The sequence below is a fragment of the Pollicipes pollicipes genome, unplaced genomic scaffold (assembly GCF_011947565.3).
Source record: "Pollicipes pollicipes isolate AB1234 unplaced genomic scaffold, Ppol_2.1 Scaffold_3087;HRSCAF=3621_pilon_pilon_pilon, whole genome shotgun sequence".
NCBI classification, from domain to species: Eukaryota; Metazoa; Arthropoda; class Thecostraca; order Pollicipedomorpha; family Pollicipedidae; genus Pollicipes; species Pollicipes pollicipes.
In genome coordinates, this window is record NW_023596225.1 from 26,986,132 (window position 1) to 27,008,584 (window position 22,453).

The 22,453-nt window shown below is 58.5% G+C and overlaps 1 protein-coding gene across 1 annotated transcript; it reads left to right on the forward strand.

The window, feature by feature from the left end:
• The first annotated feature begins 281 nt into the window (after window positions 1-281).
• LOC119089514 (serine/threonine-protein kinase ICK) lies at window positions 282-21,553 on the forward strand. The gene is made up of 13 exons (XM_037212248.1): window positions 282-433; window positions 1,615-1,741; window positions 4,411-4,465; window positions 5,444-5,565; window positions 9,900-10,002; window positions 10,994-11,103; window positions 13,831-14,002; window positions 14,725-14,900; window positions 17,120-17,278; window positions 18,079-18,266; window positions 18,689-18,830; window positions 19,590-19,673; window positions 20,690-21,553. The coding sequence occupies exons 2-13, from the start codon at window positions 1,629-1,631 to the stop codon at window positions 20,700-20,702; spliced, it is 1,437 nt and encodes a 478-aa protein (XP_037068143.1). The 5' UTR covers window positions 282-433; window positions 1,615-1,628; the 3' UTR covers window positions 20,703-21,553.
• The last annotated feature ends 900 nt before the right edge of the window (window positions 21,554-22,453 follow it).

Consider the following 22,453-nt stretch of genomic DNA (forward strand, 5'->3'; position numbering starts at 1 on the left):
TGACAATCACTGGAAGTTGGCAGAGTGAAAGACATGATGATCATCTCACGCTGTGACCTGCTAGCCCTGGCCGCGTGCTGGCGTGCGCGTGCCGGTCGGCGCTGGCGGCCGTCGAGCGCCCCGCGGCCGCGCCGGTCGATACCGCCGTGCGGCGGGAGCAGCTGGGCCGGCGAGATCGGCGTCATTCGGCGGCGGGCTGGGCTGTGACCGGTCGGGCGGCGGGCTGGGCTCTCCCCCTCGGGCAGCCACGCACGGCCGCGCTACGCGACGCCCCGCTCCAACCGGCGTTCACTGTGCCGCACACGTTCCGTACTGGTCGCTGTGGGGCGAGGGTTGGTCGGTCCGTGCTTCGGTTCGTCTGAGGTGGCCGGCTCGGGCCCCTGGTGTCCGCTGCTGCGCACGGAAAACGTGCCCTGGACATGCCCCAACGGAGGTAGGGCACAGGTGACCCCGCTGCGACCCCGACTCAGCCAGGCTCCGTCACTGTGTCCCGGCACCACACAGGTGTTGGTGTTTATCCGATGCTCACTTAGTTATCAATTTAGGCCTGATCATGGATCCTGCACTGTCCTAGGAAATGCGCGCGGGCCATGCTACTAGGCCATGTTTTGGCATTCATGTCGCTCTCCCAAATGTCAAACACATGTTCCTTGTCAATATTCTGCCTCGTGCCATTGTGTTCTGCCCCCTCTATTAGCGCGCTGAGGTCTGTGGGGTCGCGAACCACACTTCCGTTGCTAAATTGCAGAAAGTGCGTAACTTGGCAGCTGGAGTGATCTCCGGACGACGTAAATTTGGATCATGTGGTAGATGCCCGGCGACCGCTTGGCAGGCATGGTGCCCCGAAGTTCCCTTCTTAATAAAAAAGGAACGCGACGCACGTCGTCGCGCCCGTTTTATGAAGTGCTGGCGACTGCATTGGTCATGTTAGCGCTCAGAGACCGTGGGGTAACCGGAACCCGCGCGTTCCTCGCGTGGGAGTCCGACGCGCTAGCCACTCTGTCATTACGCCCCTGCCCAAAAGATTATTGACTCCTTCGATAACTGTCTTGAACAAAGTAAGTTTATTGACCTATAGACAGATGCCTTCTAAACGAAATATGGACCAACGAGGGGCCAAAGAATACGCTCTTGGTTCTCCTGCGACTATGGAAACACTTAGCGTAATACGCGGCGATACAGCCATTTATCTCTTTCCCGCCCAACGAACAGCCGTAGGAAGCGAGCATGTGGTTACCGAACTGTGCATATGCACAAGGAGCGTGTCATCAGCAACGACATTGTGGACCGGCCTTTCTTGACTTTCAAGAGTCTTTCAAGAGCCCATTCACGAGATGATTTTAAGTATCTGACGTTTTTAGCCTCTTGTTAAGGTATATTGCGCAGACAGCCGGTCCGTTTTGTGTCGCCCGTCGGCCTGTCCCGCCGGTTCGTCCGTCGCGTCGCGTCGCGTGACGCGCGTCGCGTCGCGTCGCGTCGCGTCCCGTCCCTTCCCGTCGCGTCGTGTTGCGTTGCGTCACGTTGTGCCCCGTCGCCTTGCGTCGCGTCCCGTCGCGTCCCTGTCCCCGTCCCCGTCCTGTCGGCCGGATGACCGAGTGTGCCGCGCGCCCGCAGGCTGGCCACGCGCCATGTGTGACACGATGGACCGGTACGTGACGCTCAGCCAGCTGGGCGATGGCACCTACGGCTCGGTGGTGCTCGGAGAGCGGGTCGACACCGGCGAGAAGGTGGCCATCAAACGGTACGTGCAGCCTGACCTGCCCGGCCGGTCAGCTGGTGACCAAGCGCCGTAACTGCCGCTGCTGCCAGCGGGGGCCGTGCCGCGGCCATTTTCCGATGCGTCCCTATGTCTTCGTGCCTTCTTTTTTACTCTTCGCACTCTTCCTGACATCTTTTCTGTCTCCTGAATTTTACCTTCCCCTTTCAGCATGACTCATGGTGTTATCTGTTCTTTTGCACTGTTAAGTTTCTCTGGCAGGTTTGCTGGCATGTTTGAAGCCGCACCTCTTTGTCAGTGCGTGGCGTAGGCGATTAACCCGGCCATGAGCGTAGATCAATGCAATACGGGTTTCTGACGGTACAGTGCACCCTGGTGCAAAACTACGATATGATTCATCAAGCGCACGTGCATTATTAAATCGCGGCGGGGACCCCTCTACAACACTTCCGCCTCGCGAATGCCACGTAATCGACCAGTTTCCATGGAGCGTCGTGCGCGGGCGAGCCACAATAGCTTGTCATTGCGTGTCCAGCCAGTCGCTGTAATGAACAATTGGTGTGCTCTTCTCTGTACGGAATCGTGCCGGTTTTGTTGTTGATTAGTCCGCACAGTGGGCTTTGGAGCAGCTTGGTTGGGGCGCTTAACTTACCGCTGTGCCGTCCGCCAGCCTGGCGGCCGGTGCTGTCCGGCCGGGGAGACCCTCCCAAAAGTCTGGCCAGCGGCTGAGCCGCACGGCTGAGCTGCGCCCATCGACCGGCGCTGACCGATCGCACGCGTGGAGAGCTGTTTTTCAGCGCGCCGCGCTGCCTGGCCGCGGCCTGATGACGGGGTGTAGCTGGCTCGTGTCGACCGCGGCGCCACCGTAATCCATAACGGAGAGGGGTGGCCCAGCCCTGGCTGCGGGAACGGGAGGGGAGGGGGATTACTGCGCGTCCAGCCAAGTAGTAACCAGTCTGGACTGCAGTGTCGGAAGTCTCAATATGTTTCGTAGTCAATGGGGTTTGTTGGCACGTGCGATGAACGGAGCGTCGTGCCGTCTCCACTGATCCATCAAGTAGCCTCGCGTGACGTCACGGCTCCTGTGCTCGCGACGGGCATGTTAGTCCCCCATTTGTCATTGATTTGTAAGTCACATTGGCGGAAACAGAATGAATTGTACTGTAAATGCAAGGCCAATCTAAGATACTTGTTCTGGATGACTTTCGTTGATTCAAGGGCTGTCGCTACCCCAGTTATTTGTCAATAAAACTGTTTGAGGAAGTTTTCCGAGCAGAAGCTGTACTATGTCCTTTCATCGTCTCAAGGCACCCCATACACGAAATATTGAGTTAGCTCTTTCTGGATGGCATCGAGTACAGTACCGATCCCAGTGATGTTACCTAACAGAGCTGGTGTGTTTAATATATGTCCAAATGCATCTAAAACTCAGTAGAGCACATTAGCTCGATTGTCGGCCGTTTCTGTTTGTGGTGCTCGGTGACCACCGTCGGGCTCGGTCTCCCGTCTGAGCCGGGCCGCCAGTGGCTGCCTGCTCCGCCCAGTGACTGTGGTCTGCAGTTGCAGGTGCGCACTCGGTGTGGTATTGCACAGCACCATGCACCAGTGGGGGGAGCACCGCCGAGCGGCGGCCGGTCAGCGGCGGCACGCTTCCCAGCACCGCTCCCTGTCTTGCCGCCCGCCTGGCGCAGCGGGTCGACCGCACTCGCTTGCACGGGTCGGGGCGCAGCGGCTGACACTGGGCGCTACCGCCAGCCGCGGCCGGCGCTCCCTCCAGAGCCTGGTTCACATGTCCGGTCCCCGGCGTCCGCCCGGCTCCTGTCCCGCCTGTCCCGGCCCCTGTCGCCTGCCCCGCACGTCCCCCCCCCCCCCCCCCCCGGCCAGTGGCCGTCACAGCCGGCCGCTGACCATCCGCCTTCATGCGGCTGTCTGTCACCTTCCGCCAGCTTCCTACCGACCGTCCTGACCGTCGTCAGCTCCCTCTGACCGTCCTGTCGGCTGACAGTCCCACCTAGCCTGCCGTCCGCTCCCCGTGACCGTGCCGGCCGCCGGCAGCGGGCTGTGAGCGCTGCGGCCCGTCTTGCTGCTCCTCGCCGCCGCTCGATGAGCACGCTCCCACCGCTCGGTCAGGAGGTGGGCATGCACCGCTACACGGTCCTCAAAGTGCTGGGCGACGGCACCTACGGAGACGTCAGCCTCGGCCTCAACAAGGAGACCGGCGAGAAGGTGGCCATCAAAAGGTGCGCCGACCCCGGGCGCTCCGGCGGGGCAACATTCCGTGATGACGATTAGACAGGGGTGCCTCGAGAATGGTGGCGGTGCCAGGTGCATGGATCGGCACCGAGCAGCCCTGCTTTGTTAATGGCGCATGCACGCACGCTGGGTATTATGTCGTCTTTCAGTTTTGAGTTTGCTTGTCTCCCATAAGAACGCAAAACATGCGCTGTTTAATTGTTGTCTGTAAGCTACTGGATTCCCGACCCTACGCCTTTAGTACGCCTTGTCTTCATTACGCTGGTGAGCTATTATTTGCAGCAGCGCATCGGGGGATAAAACAGCATTTCTTCGTCATTATTTATGATTCGTCATGATTCTTCGTCGGCTTTGTTTAAATCATGAAAAAGTCGAACGCAGCCGCACGGCTCGTGGTCCAGTGAAATTTCTAATTGCTGAGTTGTCATGTTTTCCCGCAGGATGAAGCGGAAGTACACGTCATGGGAGGAAGCAATGAACCTCCGTGAGGTCAAGGTAAGCCAAGTTGTGCTGGGGAGCTTAGGCAATGACCATCTGCCCTTCCATTCGTCCAGTTATCCATGGTGTTGTCATCATTAACATTGAATGATAAATATCGCGTTATTTTAGTACTTATATTACACATCTGTATCACATGCATCATAATACCTTTTGTATGTGCTATTGAATGCAGGTGACTCAGTTTCGCATTGCGGTTTTGCGTTTCATTGCCGCGGGCCTGCATCCCTAGACCTGTGTGTGTCATTGAGTGTGCACGTGAAAGCGAGATATTGGTGAACAACTGTAACATCATGCACTATGGAGCCGGGGGCGGCGTCCGTCCGTGGGCTGTTTGGCTGGTTGCCATGGGGACGGTGAGCCCGCGGTGCGGTATTCTGCGGGGAAGTATGCTGTCGTCTAATGAGACGACGAGGCATCTGATCGTCTTACCGGGCCAGAGACGGTCGATAGAACCACAGACCAAGAGGGCAGGGGGGGGGGGGGGGGCGGAGGGAGTGCGGAACGGAGCAGAGCAGGTATGACCCGCGGAACTGCCGAACTTTCCAATTGCAGATGCATCTGGAACTCTGTGGGAGACAGGTACCGCTGTCGGAGGTGGCGGTACTGAGTGTTAGTGGTCGTGGTTGTGGATGTGGGCGAGCTCCCGCCCCGGTAATTTGAGCCGACTCAAGGCGCTCCGTACCCATTTGTGTGCAAACCTGTCTAATTGGCTGTCATCACGTTACCCGCTGTTAGTAGACTGCATTTTAAAGCCAGGCGACCGAACAAATTGCTTAGGAGATGTGTTGTCGTAGCGCGTGGGTGAGACGCCCCAATGTCCGAATCGTCACCACTTTGTCGTCAAACCCAGTTGAACTTCGGCAGCATGTGAAAAGAACGTCCACTGGACGGTGTGCACTTGATGTGTTCTTTTTCACTCAGTACCTACGCGGGAAAAACCGGCACGTAAGCGTTTGCATGTTTGTGTTTCAGTCTTTGAAGAAGCTGAGTCACGCGAATGTCGTGAAGCTGAAGGAGGTCATTCGAGAGAACGACACGCTGTACTTTGTGTTCGAGTATATGAAGGAAAACCTGTACCAACTGATGAAGGAAAGGTGAGAAGGCCGTGACTGTTTTGAACGGCTTCTGATAAATATCATCGACGTTCACACTTTTCATGTGAGGGCTGCAACTGCGTGCGTCCTAATTGTTGTCATACCCGCATTCTGTTCAGGGAAAACTTCTTCCACGGGTCGGACGGCTGGACCTTGCCCGGTCCGCCAGGGCTGTTGGAAACTGGCCTTACCAAGGGCTGTCTGTAGCTGACCTTGCTAAGGGTTTTTTGTAGCTGGCTTGTATGCGCTTAACTCCCGCTCCAATGGGGTGGTCTCAACCAAAGAGTGGTCATTATTTATGACTTAGAACTTGACAAAAAGTCTGATTTCCACAAAAATAGTTCAGTCGGAAGGAGTGCTAAACAGCAAGGAATATCCGCATTCTCACATATTTTGCCGATTGGCACCGTTTCTCTTATAAAGATAATTATCGGCGTTTATATCTCCCCAAGTCATAAGGATGGGTAGGAACCATTACATGTTTTGACGCGTTTGACGTAAAGAACGCGCTGTATTCCTAATGTCTAATTTTTACGTAAGTTGTTCAGTGCGTTAGCGAGAAACATCAGTCACGTAGATAAAGCAGTAGTAATTGTCTTATTCCTCGGAGAAAAACCAGGAGAATGGAGATATAGATGTGTTGATATTTCGGTGACATGCCTTTATCAAAACAATAGCAGAATTGAATTCCATGGCAATTGCCTTTATCGAAAAACTCAGATTGATGATGAGTTGATGAAAAGATGAAAAGACGGATACCCAATTCTGGGAATTCACTTGTGCTATTGTTCCGATGAAAACATGTTGCCGTAGTATCAACCCATGTACATCTCCACTCTCCTGTTTTTTCTCCGGGGAATAAGGCTATTACTACTGCGTTATCTATTTGCCTAGTTTTTACCACAGGCTCTGTCAACGTTTCGCATTGTTTAGAGCATCCCAGCTCACGATATGGCTCGGGATGAGTTCCGATGTCTTACCATGCATATCACAGATACGCTTGTATTAACGTGACAAAACGGTGGTGACGAACCCCTGCTTTGGATTGCAGCCAGCAAAGGGCGCGCGCTGGAAAGAGGTACGTTGCTTCCGTGGACTAACACGTTGCATTGGTGCGGTCCGAGTTTCTGCTGTGTGCATGTGACCGGTGAAAACGAACAGATGACGTTCTTGCAGACTGGTGATGTCGGCTCCAGTTGGTCAGGTTTCAACTCCATTCGCTCAAAGGCAATTATAACCTGGATCGCCCCGCCACACACATGTTTTATGTACTATAACATCACGTGCGCAATCACGCACGCAATTACGCACCCACACGCACCCGCGCGCATCCACACGCACGCGCACGCACGCGCACATGCACGCGGGTACACACGCACACGCACGCACGCAGGCAGAGACAGACAAGGCTGTCCACGATGATCTCCACGATGGCAGTAGCCAACCAAAGACTAGGTGTGTTGTGAAACTCAGACCGACGCCGTGCAGTGGACTGCTTCGGCATCAAAGAAATAAGCAATTAAGAGATAGCTGTAGGTACAAAGAGGCAGCGTAAATGAACTTAGCGTCCGTTTTTGGTCCCTAGTGCCTTCGTTAGGAACCATCGGCGTCCCAGCCAAAGGAATGAGATCAGTATCGTAATAGATAGCCATCTTGATATACCATATTGGACTACTTTAAAAGTCCAGGACGTTTTGCTGGCGCTATTCAGTAGAATGTTCGTTGTCGATGACTTCCAATAATTCGTTGTTTTCACCAAGCTTTGTCGCAAAGCAGTGAATAGCAGTTCACCCAATAGATACTCAGCCCGAACGCAAGCCGGATAATGTAACGCCGCTTCCTCTGTTATTTATTTTTTTATTTTTTGCAAAACGGTCTTTTTTGCACGCCGCCTTCGCGCCGAGCAGTCGCGAATCCCGACCGCTAAATTTTACGGCATGGAGATGCACCGGTGAGCTATGTCGAAAGACGGGCTCTTGAAACCAGCAGCGTGTCGGCCCCTGCTGATCTTGAGGCAAGGTCATGTCTGGAAGCAAACGAAGCCTTCCCTACCTTTGCCCGCGGAGAACAGTGCCTGACAAAATCGGATAGGTGTGCTGCAAAGACAGCTGAAACCTTGGCTAACGGTGCCGGCTCTGGTTTGTGTCGGGCGTGGCTCACTATACATCTATCAGTATCGAATCGGTCCTGGAAAAAATGCGTGGATCATGGCAGGGATATCCAAGAAGGTTTGATATATCGTTTATATTTACTTCAGACCGGATCTGATGTCATTTAAAAAGGCTTATGCTGCGCAGAGTCTGATCAATTTGCCCAAAATAGCGGAAATTAGTTGCGGCGAGCTGTGATTTTTTTGTCGTTCTTACTTGAAAAACACATTCTGGCGGGGTTTCTGCTCCATGCATACTCGATAAATCCCAAAGACGAGACGTGTTGGGATACGAGTCTTCTAGGTTATCTCAGTGCCTATCGTTTCAAGGGCAGCGCCTATGGATGCTCACCATAGTCTTGGTCGTGACGGGCCCTGAGATAGTAAAGCGTGAGCGTATTACCCCTGTCCCAGACGACGACCCTAATGTGATACTGGAACAGCAACGATAAGCCATGTATCAGTGAGATTCCGTCTACCCTGTCGGGCTGCGGACCGTTCTGCGCACGCTGCTCTTATCTGATGTCTCTGGCCGGCGCGACGCCCCCAGCATCCGCCCCCTGGCCTCGCGCCCCTTGGTCCTCTGTCCCCTGGCGCCGCGCTCTCCTGGCCCTCTGTCCCCAGGTGCCGCGCTCCCCTGCTCCTCTGTCCCCTAGCGCCGCGCTCCCCTGTCTCTCTGTCCGCTGGCGCCGCGCACCCCTGCTCCTCTGTCCCCTGGCGCCACGCCCCTTGGGTTTCTGTCCCCTGGCGCCGCGCCCCTTGTTCTTTGTCCCCTGACGCCGCGCTCCCCTGCTCCTCTGTCCCCTGGCGCCGCGCTCCCCTGGTCCTCAGTCTCCTGGCACTCTTTCCCCTGGCGCCGCGCCCCCTGGCTTTCTTTCTCCCGGCTCCGTGCCCCCTGGCCCTCTGTCCCCTGGCGCCGCGCTCCCCTGCCCCTCTGTCTCCCGGCGCCGCGCCCCTGGCCCTTGCTGCCATGGCGCCGCGTCTGGCGACTGCCGGCTTCGCTGCGGTCAGGGATTCCGCACGGCCATACTGCGGCGGAGCCACACTGGGCTGAGGCTGAACAGGTCTGACCCCTGACCTGAGGCGCCGGCCTCTGGCCCGATGGCCCGACCCTTGGCCTGATGTGTGACGTTAGGTCCGAGCCCTTGGTCCGAGTATCTGCCTTCTGACGTGCGGACCAGACCCTTGGCCTGAGGCCTGACCCTTGACCTGAAGAGCTGACCCATGACCTAACGACCTGATGCGCACGAGAGGGTGGGATCAGCCTGTGTCGTGTCGTCTCCCGGGCCAGTCCTGAAGACCTGACGCCAGGCCACGTTAGGACGTGCGCAGCTCCGCCCAGCACCGGCTTCAGACGTTGGGCTGGACGTCGTGGCCAGCGGCCGTTCGATGTGGGCGCGTGACGAAGGTGGCGGCGGGTCGATGACTGACCTTCACCGAGCCGCGGCGAGACCTCGCCGGCTGGTCCCGACCCAAGGCGCCGCCGCCGCCGCCGCCGCCGCCTCCGCCGCCGCCGCATGGCAACCCCGGCTCAGCGTACGGACATCCGTTATTGGATGCGGCTCAGTTGGCGGCACCTGACGGAGATCGGGAAGAGCGCGCATATCACAGCGACGTCATCGCATGACATCACAACTGGCCCCTGGTGACGAGCTCCCAGTGCGTTTTTAGAAGGCACACATCGGAGCTGGTGGCACACTGGCGAAACACAGGAAGCGCGATAGCTTGGTGGGGTTGGGAGGCTTGCCAGCGCGAACAGCCGCCGTTTCGCGGCGCTCCTCTCTGGTTACACTCCGCGCGTGATTATGGCGTGTGTTTTGCATACCCTGTGACATGACAACGTGAGTGCGCACGGTACCCGTACGCACGCACGCAGGTACGCACGGTGCCCGCCAGGTACGCACGATATCCGTCAGGTAGGCACGGTACCCGCACGCACGGTAGGTAGGCACGTACGCCGTACGCCGTGCCCACCCGCCAGGTACGCCCGGTACCCGCCAGGTACGCGCAGTACCCGCCAGGTATGCCCAGCACCCGCCAGGTACGCCCGGTACCCGCCAGGTACGCCCAGCACCCGCCAGGTACACCCGGTGCCCGCCACGTACGCGCAGTACCCACCATGCTGGCGGGCTGCAGTTTCCAGTATGTGGCTATAACCGCTGACCGATGCGTCCTGCTTTCGCAGGGACAAGGTGCTTTCGGAGCCGGTTATACGCAACATCATGTACCAGGTGCTGCAGGGCGTGGCATTCATGCACAAGCACGGCTTTTTCCACCGGGACATGAAGGTGAGAGAGGTGGTGTGAGAGGCGTGGGTGCTCGTGGTGTGCCCCTGGCCCCGCGCATAGCTGCCAGTCCGGATCGGGTCTCGGTCGTTGTTGGGCTGTTTATTGATGCACGCAGTTGTAATAGTGGAGTTTGTGGGCATCAGTAGTCGAAGGGGCAAGTGTTATGGTTTGGGCATCGCCACACTCTGGTGGGGATCGGAAAATCCCTCACCCCGATGGGGCTGCATGATCAACCCCGGCGCACACTAGCAATGAACCAGGCAGGGCAAAAGTAAACACTCAGTCACGAACTCGTATACCTGGCCAACGCTCGGCAGCCTGTGGGGATGGTGCTTGGTCCAGGTTGCAGTTCTTACCCAGCACGAGTTTACGTCCTTCTTGCGCTATTTTGCGACGGACTCCACTGCCGGACAGCTGCCATTGGCGCGCGCCACAGGCTCCCGTGCCGGCTGTATCAGAATAAAGAAGACAGTACTAATAGCAATGTGTCTTACAGAGACCTGAAGTGCACGAAAGTCTTCCCCTCGGACGGGGACATAATGGCCGAGTGGCTAGCACACTGGATGCGCGCGTAGGGGTACCGGGTTCAAACCCGGTTGTGCTAAGACCCCTGCGTGCTAATATGGCCAATGTCTTGTCGATAAAGGCGTGTAGCCGTAATATCAATGCATCTCTCTCTCCATTCTCCTGATTATTGTACGAGGAATAAGGCTGTGGTGCCGTCTTATTTATATGCACAGTGTTCCTAGCAAATGTACTTCACAACTGATGTATCAGAACAATCGGAAACACGGTTCGGTATCAGCCTTACATCCACATCACTGCGTCGCAGGTCAGATGCCACCGCCGATCTGCGGTGCCCTCTGGGTCTAGTCCGTGGCCTTGCCTCTCGCTGACACTGCCGTCCCAGCCCTCGAGCAGGACCGGAACACGTGGAACACGCAGCGGAGCCGCCTGAGCCCGAGCGCTGACCTTGCGCTGACCTCCGCAGCCGGAGAACCTGCTCTGTATGGGTCCCGACCTGATCAAGATCGCCGACTTCGGGCTGGCGCGAGAGATCCGCTCCCGGCCGCCCTACACGGACTACGTCTCCACACGGTGGTGAGCAGCAGCCCATCTCCCCCTCGGATGGGGAGTAATGGCTGAGTGGTTAGCTTCCTGGATTCGCACGTAGGGGTCCCGGGTTCGAATTCCGGTTGTGCCATGGCGCCTGGGTGATAATATGATCAATGCAGTCGCTGGCGCTTCATAAAAGGGACGTGACGACGTGCGTTGCGTTCCCTCTCTATATAAAAAACACACAGATGGCGTATCCGTGCGGGGTGGACGGCCTTGGGTGGGGTATGCTGGGTGCATCTCCACAAGGTGGTAAGCTCTCCTAATTCGGCTCCATGCTGGTAAGGCTGGTGGGGTGGCTCGCTACCCGCCACGTTCGCTACGTCCGCTCGTGGCGGTCGGTGCTCGTTCGTGATGAACACTCATTACGATCCATGCCGCGTTCGCCGACCTCAGTTCTGAGCGGCGGCCAGGCGGCCGCACGACAGAGCCACGATGTGTGAAAGGCGTGAAATCGCCAGACTCTAGAGTATTTCTCGCCACGCGGGGCAGTGGCCACATCGCTAGATCACATCTATGTGGTTTCCAGGCGTCCAGATACTGGTGGCTCACTGCTGCCACAGTATGTTCACCCTAAGTCCCTTTCGTCACCGGTCAGATCTGGCAGGGAATGTGCACAAACCACTCCATACGGTACGATGCGTACGATACGGCGCGATAGCGTCCTGTGGCTGAATGGGGGTCACCGGACGGAGTCACCGCCACCTGTTGGGTCGGGGTTGTGTGTCGACGGCCGTACTCGTCATGCCACTGCCACGAACGACGGTACACACTCTACGTGGCATTAAGTCGGTGGCGCAGTCTTTTGAAAGCGGGTGAGCGTGGCCGTGCACCATGCCAAACGTATGCACGCGAGTTCCGAACTCGTCCGATGGTCTGCCGCCCCCGCGCAATTTTTGATGTCGGATAAGCGCGCGGCTAATCAATGGCGCTGCGGCCCTATTGATCAGCGGGGCCGATGCGGGCCGTTTTCCGGCGGCGGTTCAAGGTCGACGCCTGGTGCCGTGACGGTGCCAGCCCGGTTATGCCGGCACGGGTGGGGCGGCCGCCGGGGGTGGGCCGGCCGCCGCACGCCACGGCCTCCAGCCGACTCGCACACACACACACACACACAGGGGGCCGGGCCGGCGGCGCGCCCCAGCGGCCGCGGCGGCGGCCGGCCGGCCGGCCCTGCCGAAGACTTACGGCCAGGATCTAGCACGGCTGTATGTCGGCCAGACACGGGTGACCGAGTCCGGCTTTGCGATGGAATTCGTGTGACCCGGTTTAGTGTTTCACACGCGTGGCTTGTTCAGGGTGCCACCGAAATAGGTCATTTACTCGCGTGTGGCGCGTTTACACATCAGATGCAAAAATGTGGGCGGGGGCGAAGAGTTTTTGGGGCCGGGTTGCTTTGAGTACAGGAAGCATCAAAATGTGCAGACAAACGACCTGTCTGTTAATGCACGAGATCTGTTAAATGTGCTTTAAATGCACTTGGACGCACTTTAAACCACAATACGGGACTCGCAGAGACGGCTGTGATCACGGCTGGCACCAGCCATTTTGCCCGGGTGCTGGTGAGTGGCGCGAGCCGCAGTTGACCGCCGGTCCGTGGCGGGCCGCTGGCCGAGTAGTCGTGACGCCCCTGAACCCACCCATGCCACCTCACAGTGGCGCCCGATAACGCGGCCGTACACTGGCCGACGCAGAACGGCTTAGCGCCACGGCACAGTAACAGCCTTCATGGCCTCAATAACCGGCAGCATACAGAGCATGTCAAGCTGCTCCGGCACGCTATGGACCTGGGGTTTGAATCATTGCGGCAGGTATGCCTTGTAGGTACAGCGGCCGATCAACGCATGCTTTGTGACGCTGCGACACAATGCCCGGCCGCACCTTGCGCGGGTCTGTTTGCCGCCCTCCGGTAGGTGATGTATGCCCGCACCAGGCCTGAACGCGTGCCTCGCTGTCGTGGCGTGCCTGCGGCGCCGGTCCGTCTGGCGACGCGTTCTCGGCCGTGCTTTGCGCGCTGGCCGCTCCCGGGCCGGCTGTGACACGTGTGATGTTAGCCTGCTGTCGCTGGAGGTGTCCTAGCGCCACAGCACGGCCCGTGTGGAGCTTCGGGGCACGTGGCGCGCCGGCGGACAGCGTGTGTTCGGCAGCGGCCGCTGGGCTGGGGCAACAGCAAGTCTCGCGAGACCGCGACTGCCACGTGGGCGCTATATGACCGCGCAGTCGAGGTGCCCTAAAGCCCCAGTTACTACTCCTACCACTACTACGACTACGACGTGTCTCAAGCGTCCGTCCACACATGGTCTAGACGGGCGCTTGAGGTTGTCTCCCCTCCCCGCTCTCATGTCCGGAAAGGGTGTAATTGGCGGGCGATTGGCGCCTTCGGCTCCCACGTCGGGACAGCTGTTTCAGGTTCCAGCTGCGCCTTGACCCCTGAGTGCCATTGTTACGATTGTCCTCGCTGGCGCTCTCTGAAAGGGTGCACGACAATGTAGGCCACCTACCCTTGTTAAGCAATAACGTTGGCCGCCTTGGGACTGTGCTGTGTTTCGTGACCATGATGATGTTCACGTGGCGTGATGACAAGCCCAGTTTAAAGCTGCTTTGCCCAGTAAATGTCCCATGATCAAATCATGTTCCGTGAATAATTCACTACTTTTGCGCCAGTGGGCCGTGATGCAGTGCTTGTAAGTGACGGAGAGCGGTATGACCGTCCAGGTACCGGGCCCCGGAGGTGCTGCTCCGCTCCACCAGCTACAGCAGCCCGATCGACATCTGGGCGGTGGGGTGCATCATGGCCGAGGTGTACACGTACCGGCCGCTCTTCCCGGGCAGCTCCGAGATCGACGAGATCTTCAAGATCTGCTCCGTTTTGGGCACTCCCGATAAGGTGGGCCACCAGCAGCACTCCTCCCCGTGCTGGGCACTCCCGATAAGGTGGGCCGCTGGCAGCACTCGTCCCCGTGCGGGGCACGCCCGACAAGTTGGGCCACTGACAGTATTCGTCCCCGTGCTGGGCACTCCCGACAAGGTGGACTACTGGCAGCACTCGTTGCCGTTGCGCGTCGCGCGGAACCATTCTAATCCGCAGCCCTGATGTCTCAGTACTCCTGACGTCTAGGTACTCCTGACGTCTCGACACTTCTGACGTCTCGACACTCCTGACGTTTCGGTACTCCTGACGTCTCAGTACTCCCGACGTCTCGGTACTCCTGACGTCTCGGTACTCCTGACGTCTTGACACTCCTGACGTCTCGACACTCCTGACGATTCGACACTCCTGACGTCTCGGTACTCCCGACGTCTCGACACTCCTGACGTCTTGGTACTCCTGACGTCTCGACACTCCTGACGTCTCGGTGCTCCTGACGTCTCGACACTCCTGACGTCTCGGCTCTCCTGATGTTTCGGCTGTCGTACACGCGCTGGTTTTATTTATACTGGGCGGCCGTCATTTGCACCTGACCGCAGCCTTACCCGTGTACGACAACCGATGTGGTAGTGCGTCCGCCTTGACCTCACTGGCCGTAACCGATCGGCAGGGCGGGGACGCCACGTCGGCTGTCGCTCGCCCGCCGACGCCCGCTCTGACCCGGACCCGTGCGCCGACAGCGCGACTGGACCGAGGGCTACCAGCTGGCCACCACCATGAACTTCACGTTCCCGCAGTTCAGCCCCACCGCGCTGGAGACCATCATCCCGACGGCCAGCGCCGAGGCCATCACGCTGATCGCCGACATGCTGCGCTGGAACCCCAGCAAGCGGCCAACGGCGCAGCAGGCGCTTAGGTGGGCCGGCGGACGCAGCCGGACTTCGGTCGGCTGCCGAGGGCGTTGTGTGGAAATCACAAACGTAACGTCTGCTCCCCATAGCTGAGTCTCTGAGAGCGCCTGGCCCCCAACATACCCATGGCGGGTGGAGATTCACCGCGCTACACACGCCCGCTATTACCTGCTGAATGAGATGACATGTGGCCAGTGGCAGGTCAGATGAGGTCGGAGGGTGGGACCGACTGTGCTGAGCATTGCGGCAGGTCCAACTTCCGTCACAATATTTTACGGTTTAACTGGAATTATATGATTGAATGGTGGGATCAGGACTCACGATAAGCACTGCTTAGCGTGAGCTATGCTCTCCAGAAATCAGTCCGGTCAAAAAGGTGCGGACTAAACATACACGAAAAATGCGGCGAGAGTGAATTCATTCGTGCGAGAACCGGAGTGGGTGGGGGTAGGCGCAAACAATGCGTGCAGTCGGTGTGCTCTAAACGCTTCTGAGCAACAAAGGGGTGGGCTGAGGTTAGAGTACGTGGTGTGCGGTAGGCCGCAGTAAGCAATGGGTCAGCCAGAAGCGTCCCCTCTAAGCAGGACCCAGGAAAAACGCACGTGCGGTGAGTCGAAAGTTGGGGTGAGCCTCGGCCGAAGCATAGTCTGCTTCAAGTCTGCTCACAACAGGGCTCTTAGCTGCACTGGGGGATTGCGCGCCCGCGTCCCTCGAATGCAAACCTGACTTGGTTTGTCGCATCCCTCATCGGAGGCAAACCTCGCAAAAGCGACGACACGAGTTTGGCCGATTCCGCGCTCCACCCCCGGGTCCGAGCATTGACGTCCAGTATGACCAGTCACGGGCGGCGCAGTCCATCGGTGGCGGAGCCCGCCCGATCTCCGGCAGACTGATGGCCGGCCTCGCTCGCCGGTTAATGGCCGATTCGACACGAGTTTGCCATTATCAGCCTGCTTCGAGGCATCATTACATCCAGCGACAACTGGCGCCAATTTGGTCGCAGAATGCCGCGAAACGGTGTCCTTTGCCGTGCCGCGGCGTTTGGCGCGCTCGTTGTGCGTCATCAGCCTCAGGATGCGATGCGACACGCAGAGGGTCATTTGATGTGATCAGTCACGCAGCGGGCTTTACGCAGAGGGTTATTTGGTGCGATGCGGCACGCGACGCCCACATCGCCGTCGGCGTGAGCAGCCAGCTGACGGCTGAAGCGGCCGGTTTGGTCGATAGTTCCGATCGGAAGATTGTCCGCTGATCGGAGGACTGTCCTCTAACGGCCACTGACCGTGTGCGCTGAGAGATTGTCCGCTGATCGAGAGATTGTCCTCTAACGGCCACTGACCGTGTGCGCTGAGAGATTGTCCTCTGATCGGAGGACTGTCCTCTAACGGCCACTGACCGTGTGCGCTGAGAGATTGTCCTCTGATCGGAGGACTGTCCTCTAACGGCCACTGACCGTGTGCGCTGAGAGATTGTCCTCTGATCGGAGGACTGTCCTCTAACGGCCACTGACCGTGTGCGCTGAGAGATTGTCCTCTGATCGGAGGACTGTCCTCTAACGGCCACTGACCGTGTGCGCTGAGAGATTGTCCTCTGATCGGAGGACTGTCCTCTAACGGCCACTGACCGTGTGCGCTGAGAGATTGTCCTCTGATCGGGGGATTGTCCTCTAACGGCCACTGACCGTGTGCGCTGAGAGATTGTCCTCTGATCGGAGGACTGTCCTCTAACGGCCACTTACCGTGTGCGCTGAGAGATTATCCTCTGATCGGAGGACTGTCCTCTAACGGCCACTGACCGTGTGCGCTGCACACGAATGTTTTTGAAATGTCCGGAATGATTTGTGAGAGAAATATTGCGCTGACTGGTTTGTGATTTGTGATTATTTGTGCAGCTAGCTTTTCGTGTTGTGTGTCGGACCACGGGGCTCGTCTTGCAGGCGTGCCTAGCCTCACGCCGCAAGCAGACCCAGCATGGATAGGGCAGATCGCGCAGACGGAAACGAGGGGAAACGCGACCACCCAACGAGACGGGACAAGCTTGGGAGAAACCCGAAATACATGAAGTGTTTTTAAAGTGGTTAAAGTTCACAAAGCGAGTGAACTACAACAATTCTAAAACGCCCGATGTATTGCACTGTGACATGCGTCAGCTCACAGCCAGCTCGGGGTCACGCCCGCGGACGGGCCGCGTGCCGGCGTGTAACGCGCGGCGCCCTGGCGGCCAGGTACCCGTACTTCCAGGTGGGCCAGAAGCTGGGCGGCGGCAGCAGCGCCGTGCTGCCAGGCGTGCCGTCCAAGCAGAGCCGCGGCTCGTTCGCGGAGCCGGCCGCCAACGCCCGTCGAGTCTCCAAATTCGACGACGACCCTTTCAAGGACGGCAGAGTGTGCGTACCGGCGGAGGCTGGGTCGAGCGGAGGCGGGGTGGGTGTGCGGTGTTGGGATGTTTGCTGCTGAACGGCGGGTGCAGTGTGTTCACGTGTCTTCCACCAGTCGTTGCTGAGCTTCGTGGCGCACGGACCAATTGGGCGCTGCGACCGCTGTTGTTCGTCAGTGTGACTATTAATATGCAATTTTCCATGATTGATGAAGACCAGGGTGTCACCGATGAGATGGTCTCGAATACGACAAAGGCTGGAAGGCTTTCTTCAGTTATGGACCATTGGCTTATCACATTGTCCACGTTGTGAAACGTGGCAGCTCATGCGTGCACAAGTTCTGAATACGTGAGACAGCGAAGCCAGGTTCCGCGTGGTCTCAAATGCCTCCACATCCTGCGTTCTACCTGCTGCCCTCCGTGCTGTCCCCACCTGGCTTTGCGCCCGCGACGCACCTCCGCCCGTGTTCTGACCGACCTGGCCCATGCCCCGCCCCGACCTGACCCATGCCCCTCTCCGACCTAACCTGCGCCCCGCTCCGACCTGACCCGTGCCCCGCTTCGATCTGACCTGCACCCCGTTCCGACCTGACCCGTGCCCCGCTCCGACCTGACCTGCGCCTCGCTCTGACCTGACCCGTGCCCCGCTCCGACCTGACCTGCGCCTCGCTCCGACCTGACCCGTGCCCCGCTCCGACCTGACCTGCGCCTCGCTCCGACCTGACCCGTGCCCCGCTCCGACCTGACCTGCGCCTCGCTCCGACCTGACCCGTGCCCCGCTCCGACCTGACCTGCGCCTCGCTCCCACAGCCCCAGCCACCTGCGGCTGAGTCAGATGCTGTCGCGGACGATGGCGGGCGCGGTGCCGGCGGCGGCGGCGGCGGCGGCCGGCGGCGAGGCGCTCGGCCGCACCAGCTCGCGTAACCTGACCGCCAAACAGGTGTACCTCAATAAGGCACGCTACGTGGCCGGACAGAACACCCGGAACGCCCAGTACGGTGAGTGGGCAGGCGCCCGACACGACGTGACGTGTGGACGCTTGAGACGTTGGCAGAAGACGTGACGTTGGAAGGGGCAAATGATGTCTGATGATTTGCGCCGGTCAGGGCGTCCGTGTGATTCTCTGCTCTGTTCTCTGCGAATTGTCGCGTTTCGGCTATCCGTCCAGTCGTCCCATCGACGAGAAACCGCGTCTCTTGGAGGTGTCCGTGACAATATAGGATCATTCCGCAAGGTTAGAAGCCAATATTTCTGTGAGCACGCACGTTTCAAGAGAAGGCGATCGTCGTATTGTCCGTCTGTTGGCGTATGGTGGTGGCCACCTGGCCTCTGCGCCCGCCAAACAGCAGCGCCCGTGAAACTGGCGCGAGAAAGAGGGAGCGCGGGTGTCGTGTTCACTGGAGTCGCCGCGCGCCCGCAGGCAACGTGTCGGGTCAGGAGTCCGGCCTGGGCCTGGCGGCGCGCGGCTCCTACTACAACAGCAGCGTGTCCATGAAGGCGTCCGGCGCCCGCGCCAACGGCTCCACCGGCAGCCTGCACGGCAGAACCGACTGGGCGGCCAAGTAAGCCCAGCCGGCCGCGGCGCCCGGGGGTGGGGGCGGGCCGATCGGAGGGGGGGGGGGGGGGAGGGGAAGGGCGAGCTGCGGCACGGCTACCAGGCGTGGCGGTGTGGACTGGACGCGTGGCGAGCTCGGTCAGGGAAGACGTGATGTCTTCCCTTAACGCTGTGGGATTGACACATTTGGCTTTGAATGGAAACAAATAAGTAGTATTCAAGGAAAGATATTGTAGCACCAAAGAAAGCTCAGAGCTATGAGCTAAGGGTCCAGCTACCACTGGGTCGCTTTGGAGCCGTACCTTGGACACCGTTGGACGCCCCTGAGGTAATCAGATCCAATGTTGAAAGGTCCATGGGTCCAACAGCTGCCATGTGCACCCTCAGACGTTTTGCTCAGGAGGCGCCGGGTCGTCGCCTTGACCTCTGCCACAAACACGCCAGCTTGTGACTTGTCCCCACTCTCCACACTGCAGCCGCTCGGCCATGTCTGAGTGACGATTGTGTGCACGGTGCTGCCGCCTGCCGGCCGGGTCGCATGTCGGCCCGGCTCACCCCACCCGCTCTCACGCGCCCGAGTGCTGTGCCGTGTGTCTGCCGGCCCGCCTGCCGGGCTGCCTCGCTGACACGCGTCCGAGTGCTGTGCCGTGTGTCTGCCGGCCCGCCTGCCGGGCTGCCTCGCTGACACGCGTCCGAGTGCTGTGCCGTGTGTCTGCCGGCCCGCCTGCCGGGCTGCCTCGCTGACACGCGCCTCTCCCGCTCCAAGGTATAACATGTACAGGTCCCAGGTGGGCCAGGCGGGCAACACCTCCAAGGCGGCGCTCACCGGCCGCACCAACTGGGCCGCCAAGTGAGTGTCCCGGCCTGAGAACTGCCGACGCGCTGTTCCGAGCCGCGGCCTGCCGGTGGTGGTGGGAGTTCTGGCTGGGCACGGCGAGGTGTCGCGAAGGCTATGTGGTTCCTGAGCTGTTTGCGAAGGTGCCGTCCGCCGGTCTGTTCCTCCACCCCTACCGTGTTCCCATGCTTTGACTTTAGCCAGCGATGTTCTCAAAGGGCACTCACGTTTTTCGCCACAACCACAAACTTAGCGTGTCGTTTCCGATTGAGCGTGAAACACCCTCGTCAATGCGCCTTTAAACATAAAAACCACAAACGAACAACACGGGAGGTCACCTTTAACATTCGAGTGCGCCCATCCCACTCAGTGAGCGAGGCGATGGGGGAGAAGTCGGCGACGCTTGCGTGTGGCGTGGCAGTAGGCTGCGGACGGCGTCGACCAATCACTGGCCGCCGCGGGTCCGTGTGTTGCCAATGAGCTGGGATGGCCGTTGCACGGTGTCCTGTCATCTGTCGAACAGATGCTACCTCGCCACTTTCTCTACGTCTCGTACGCATACCTAGATTGTAGCGGGTTTAGGTGTAGGTGTACTGATGGATTTTGATATACACCCCCTGCTTTTGTTGCTTTTCCATGACCCTTACTGCCATTAATCAGCTGATACCGAGTACGTATGGCCGGTCTGTGCACTGTATGTGCATGTCGAAACCAGCGCCTAGGGGCTGCTCCTGCCAGCAGCGCGGATTCGGAAGGGCGCTGCGTCAGATTTGGCACTTGCGGCCGTTCCGACAGCGCCGGTGAATGTCTGCGTGGACCTAAGTGATCAGCAGCTGCCCCCTTTTGATGCATGCCTTGATGCCGGACATCGGATGGATGAAATCCTGGTTGTGCGATTTTATGTCATCCATGCATGCGGGTTTTCTTGTTATATCCTGCTGATCATATCATTTCTTCCGAGTGGTTTCAAGGTAACCCCTCTCCCACTCCATGAAACCAGGCCGCCCTCCAACGCATGGCCTGTGTTTCAGGTACCTGAAGTAGCGTCGGCGTCTGGGGGGCAGCGGGCGCTCGTGCCTCTGCCGGCCCACGCCGCCGACCCCTGACCCGATCAGAGCGCCGCCGCGCCACCAGAAAGCCTCCAGCAGACGGTCGCTCGCGCCAGGAATCCCGGCGCGCCCACCGGGCAGCGGTCCTCCTCGCTGCCGGTCACTTGCCCAGCAGGGGACGTAGCACGGCCAGCTGGTGACGTCATACGGTCAGCAAGGGAGGCCAAACGTCTTGCAAGTGCCATCGCGTGGTAACCTGATGGCATGGCACGGTCTGGCGGTGACGCCGTAGGACCAGTTAGTGACGTCACGCAGCCAGTGATGGACGCCACGTGACCAGCGAGTGACGTCACGTGACCGGTGAGGGCCCGCTCCGTCCAGAGAGACCGTCCAGTGAGTGACGTCATACTGCGCCGTTGCGCCGTTCGTGTTTGCATGTTTGCATCAGTTGCTCGTTTAGGATTGCGTGGGGGAGGGGGAGTGGAAGATTTGTGCCGTAAATTTGGACATGGAGCGTCAAGTGTGCCGCGGTAGAGTAAGGCACATCTGTGGGATTAAGGAAGGAGGCATATTGTCTTGTCGTTCAGGCGGAGCGACAGACATCGAGAGACAGAGATTCAGCCATTACCTACTTGTGACACTTACTGCCTCGTGAGGAACAGTTCTGTTGCGGATAAATGGGACCGGTGCAGCGCAATGTGCCGACGTGCCGAGCTGCTACGTGCTTGCCATCCTGGCTTAGGAAGCCGGACCACCAGCCATCTGAGATCTCATGCGGAGGGGGTAATTGTCATTGTAAATTCCATCGCGAATGTGTACGGTGGTGAACAAATTGTAATAAAGTTGTACTTGTCATTGTTGATCTTTACGCCGAAGCCATCGCTATGACACGCTGAAAGAGTTTTACTCAGTTGGCCACAAAGGGCACTGCAGTTCATTAACACTAGTTAGAAGGGCAGTGTTTTTATCCTCCTTATGCTGGACTCAACAGCGAAGCAGGTGCGTGACAGGCTTTTGTGTAACGGTATGGCCACAGTCTCGTGTAACGACGACCGTGTGTGCTGATGTGTAGTGTCCCAGGTGAAATGTGTCCACACAGTTTTACATATAATTGATAATAACCCCACGGAAACGATGTCAACATTTTAAAGTAACGTTAAGCGATACACCGGTTATTACGAAAACGGGCGGCGGAACGTCTCAGAAAGTGGGGTGTCAACACCTGCTTTGTAGTAAGTTATTTGCTTCCTTTTCCATAGGATTAATGCTTCTTGTAATACTCACACACCGCACTTCTCGGAAGATGTGAGTGCCATGGCTCACATGGGAACCCCATTCCTACGCCTATGATTACACGCGCACAGGTATCATTCATATACTGCTACTTCAAACAGTCACAGGCTAGAAACCAGCCAGCGCCCCTTTAAATGAAACATCCTTTGGAGGAGGCGCCAGCGCCTTGAAGATGCGCAGCGACAACATCGGTGCGCACGGCGCCGCGTCATTAGCCGCCGCGCCACTGTTTTTCTCAGCGGCACTGATCACCTGGAATGGTCCTCGGCTCCTCAGAAATACAGACATCGGATGTTAGGTGTTGGGTGAGTCTGCTGTCCTTCGACTGCACGGTGAGATGCCGGGTATTGTTTCATGCGTTCAGGTAGCGGATGCATGGATCGGACGTTCCTGTCTCGAGCGCCCAGAATGGCCGAGTTAGGCTTGGGTTGGCTCAGTGTCAGCTGATGATGA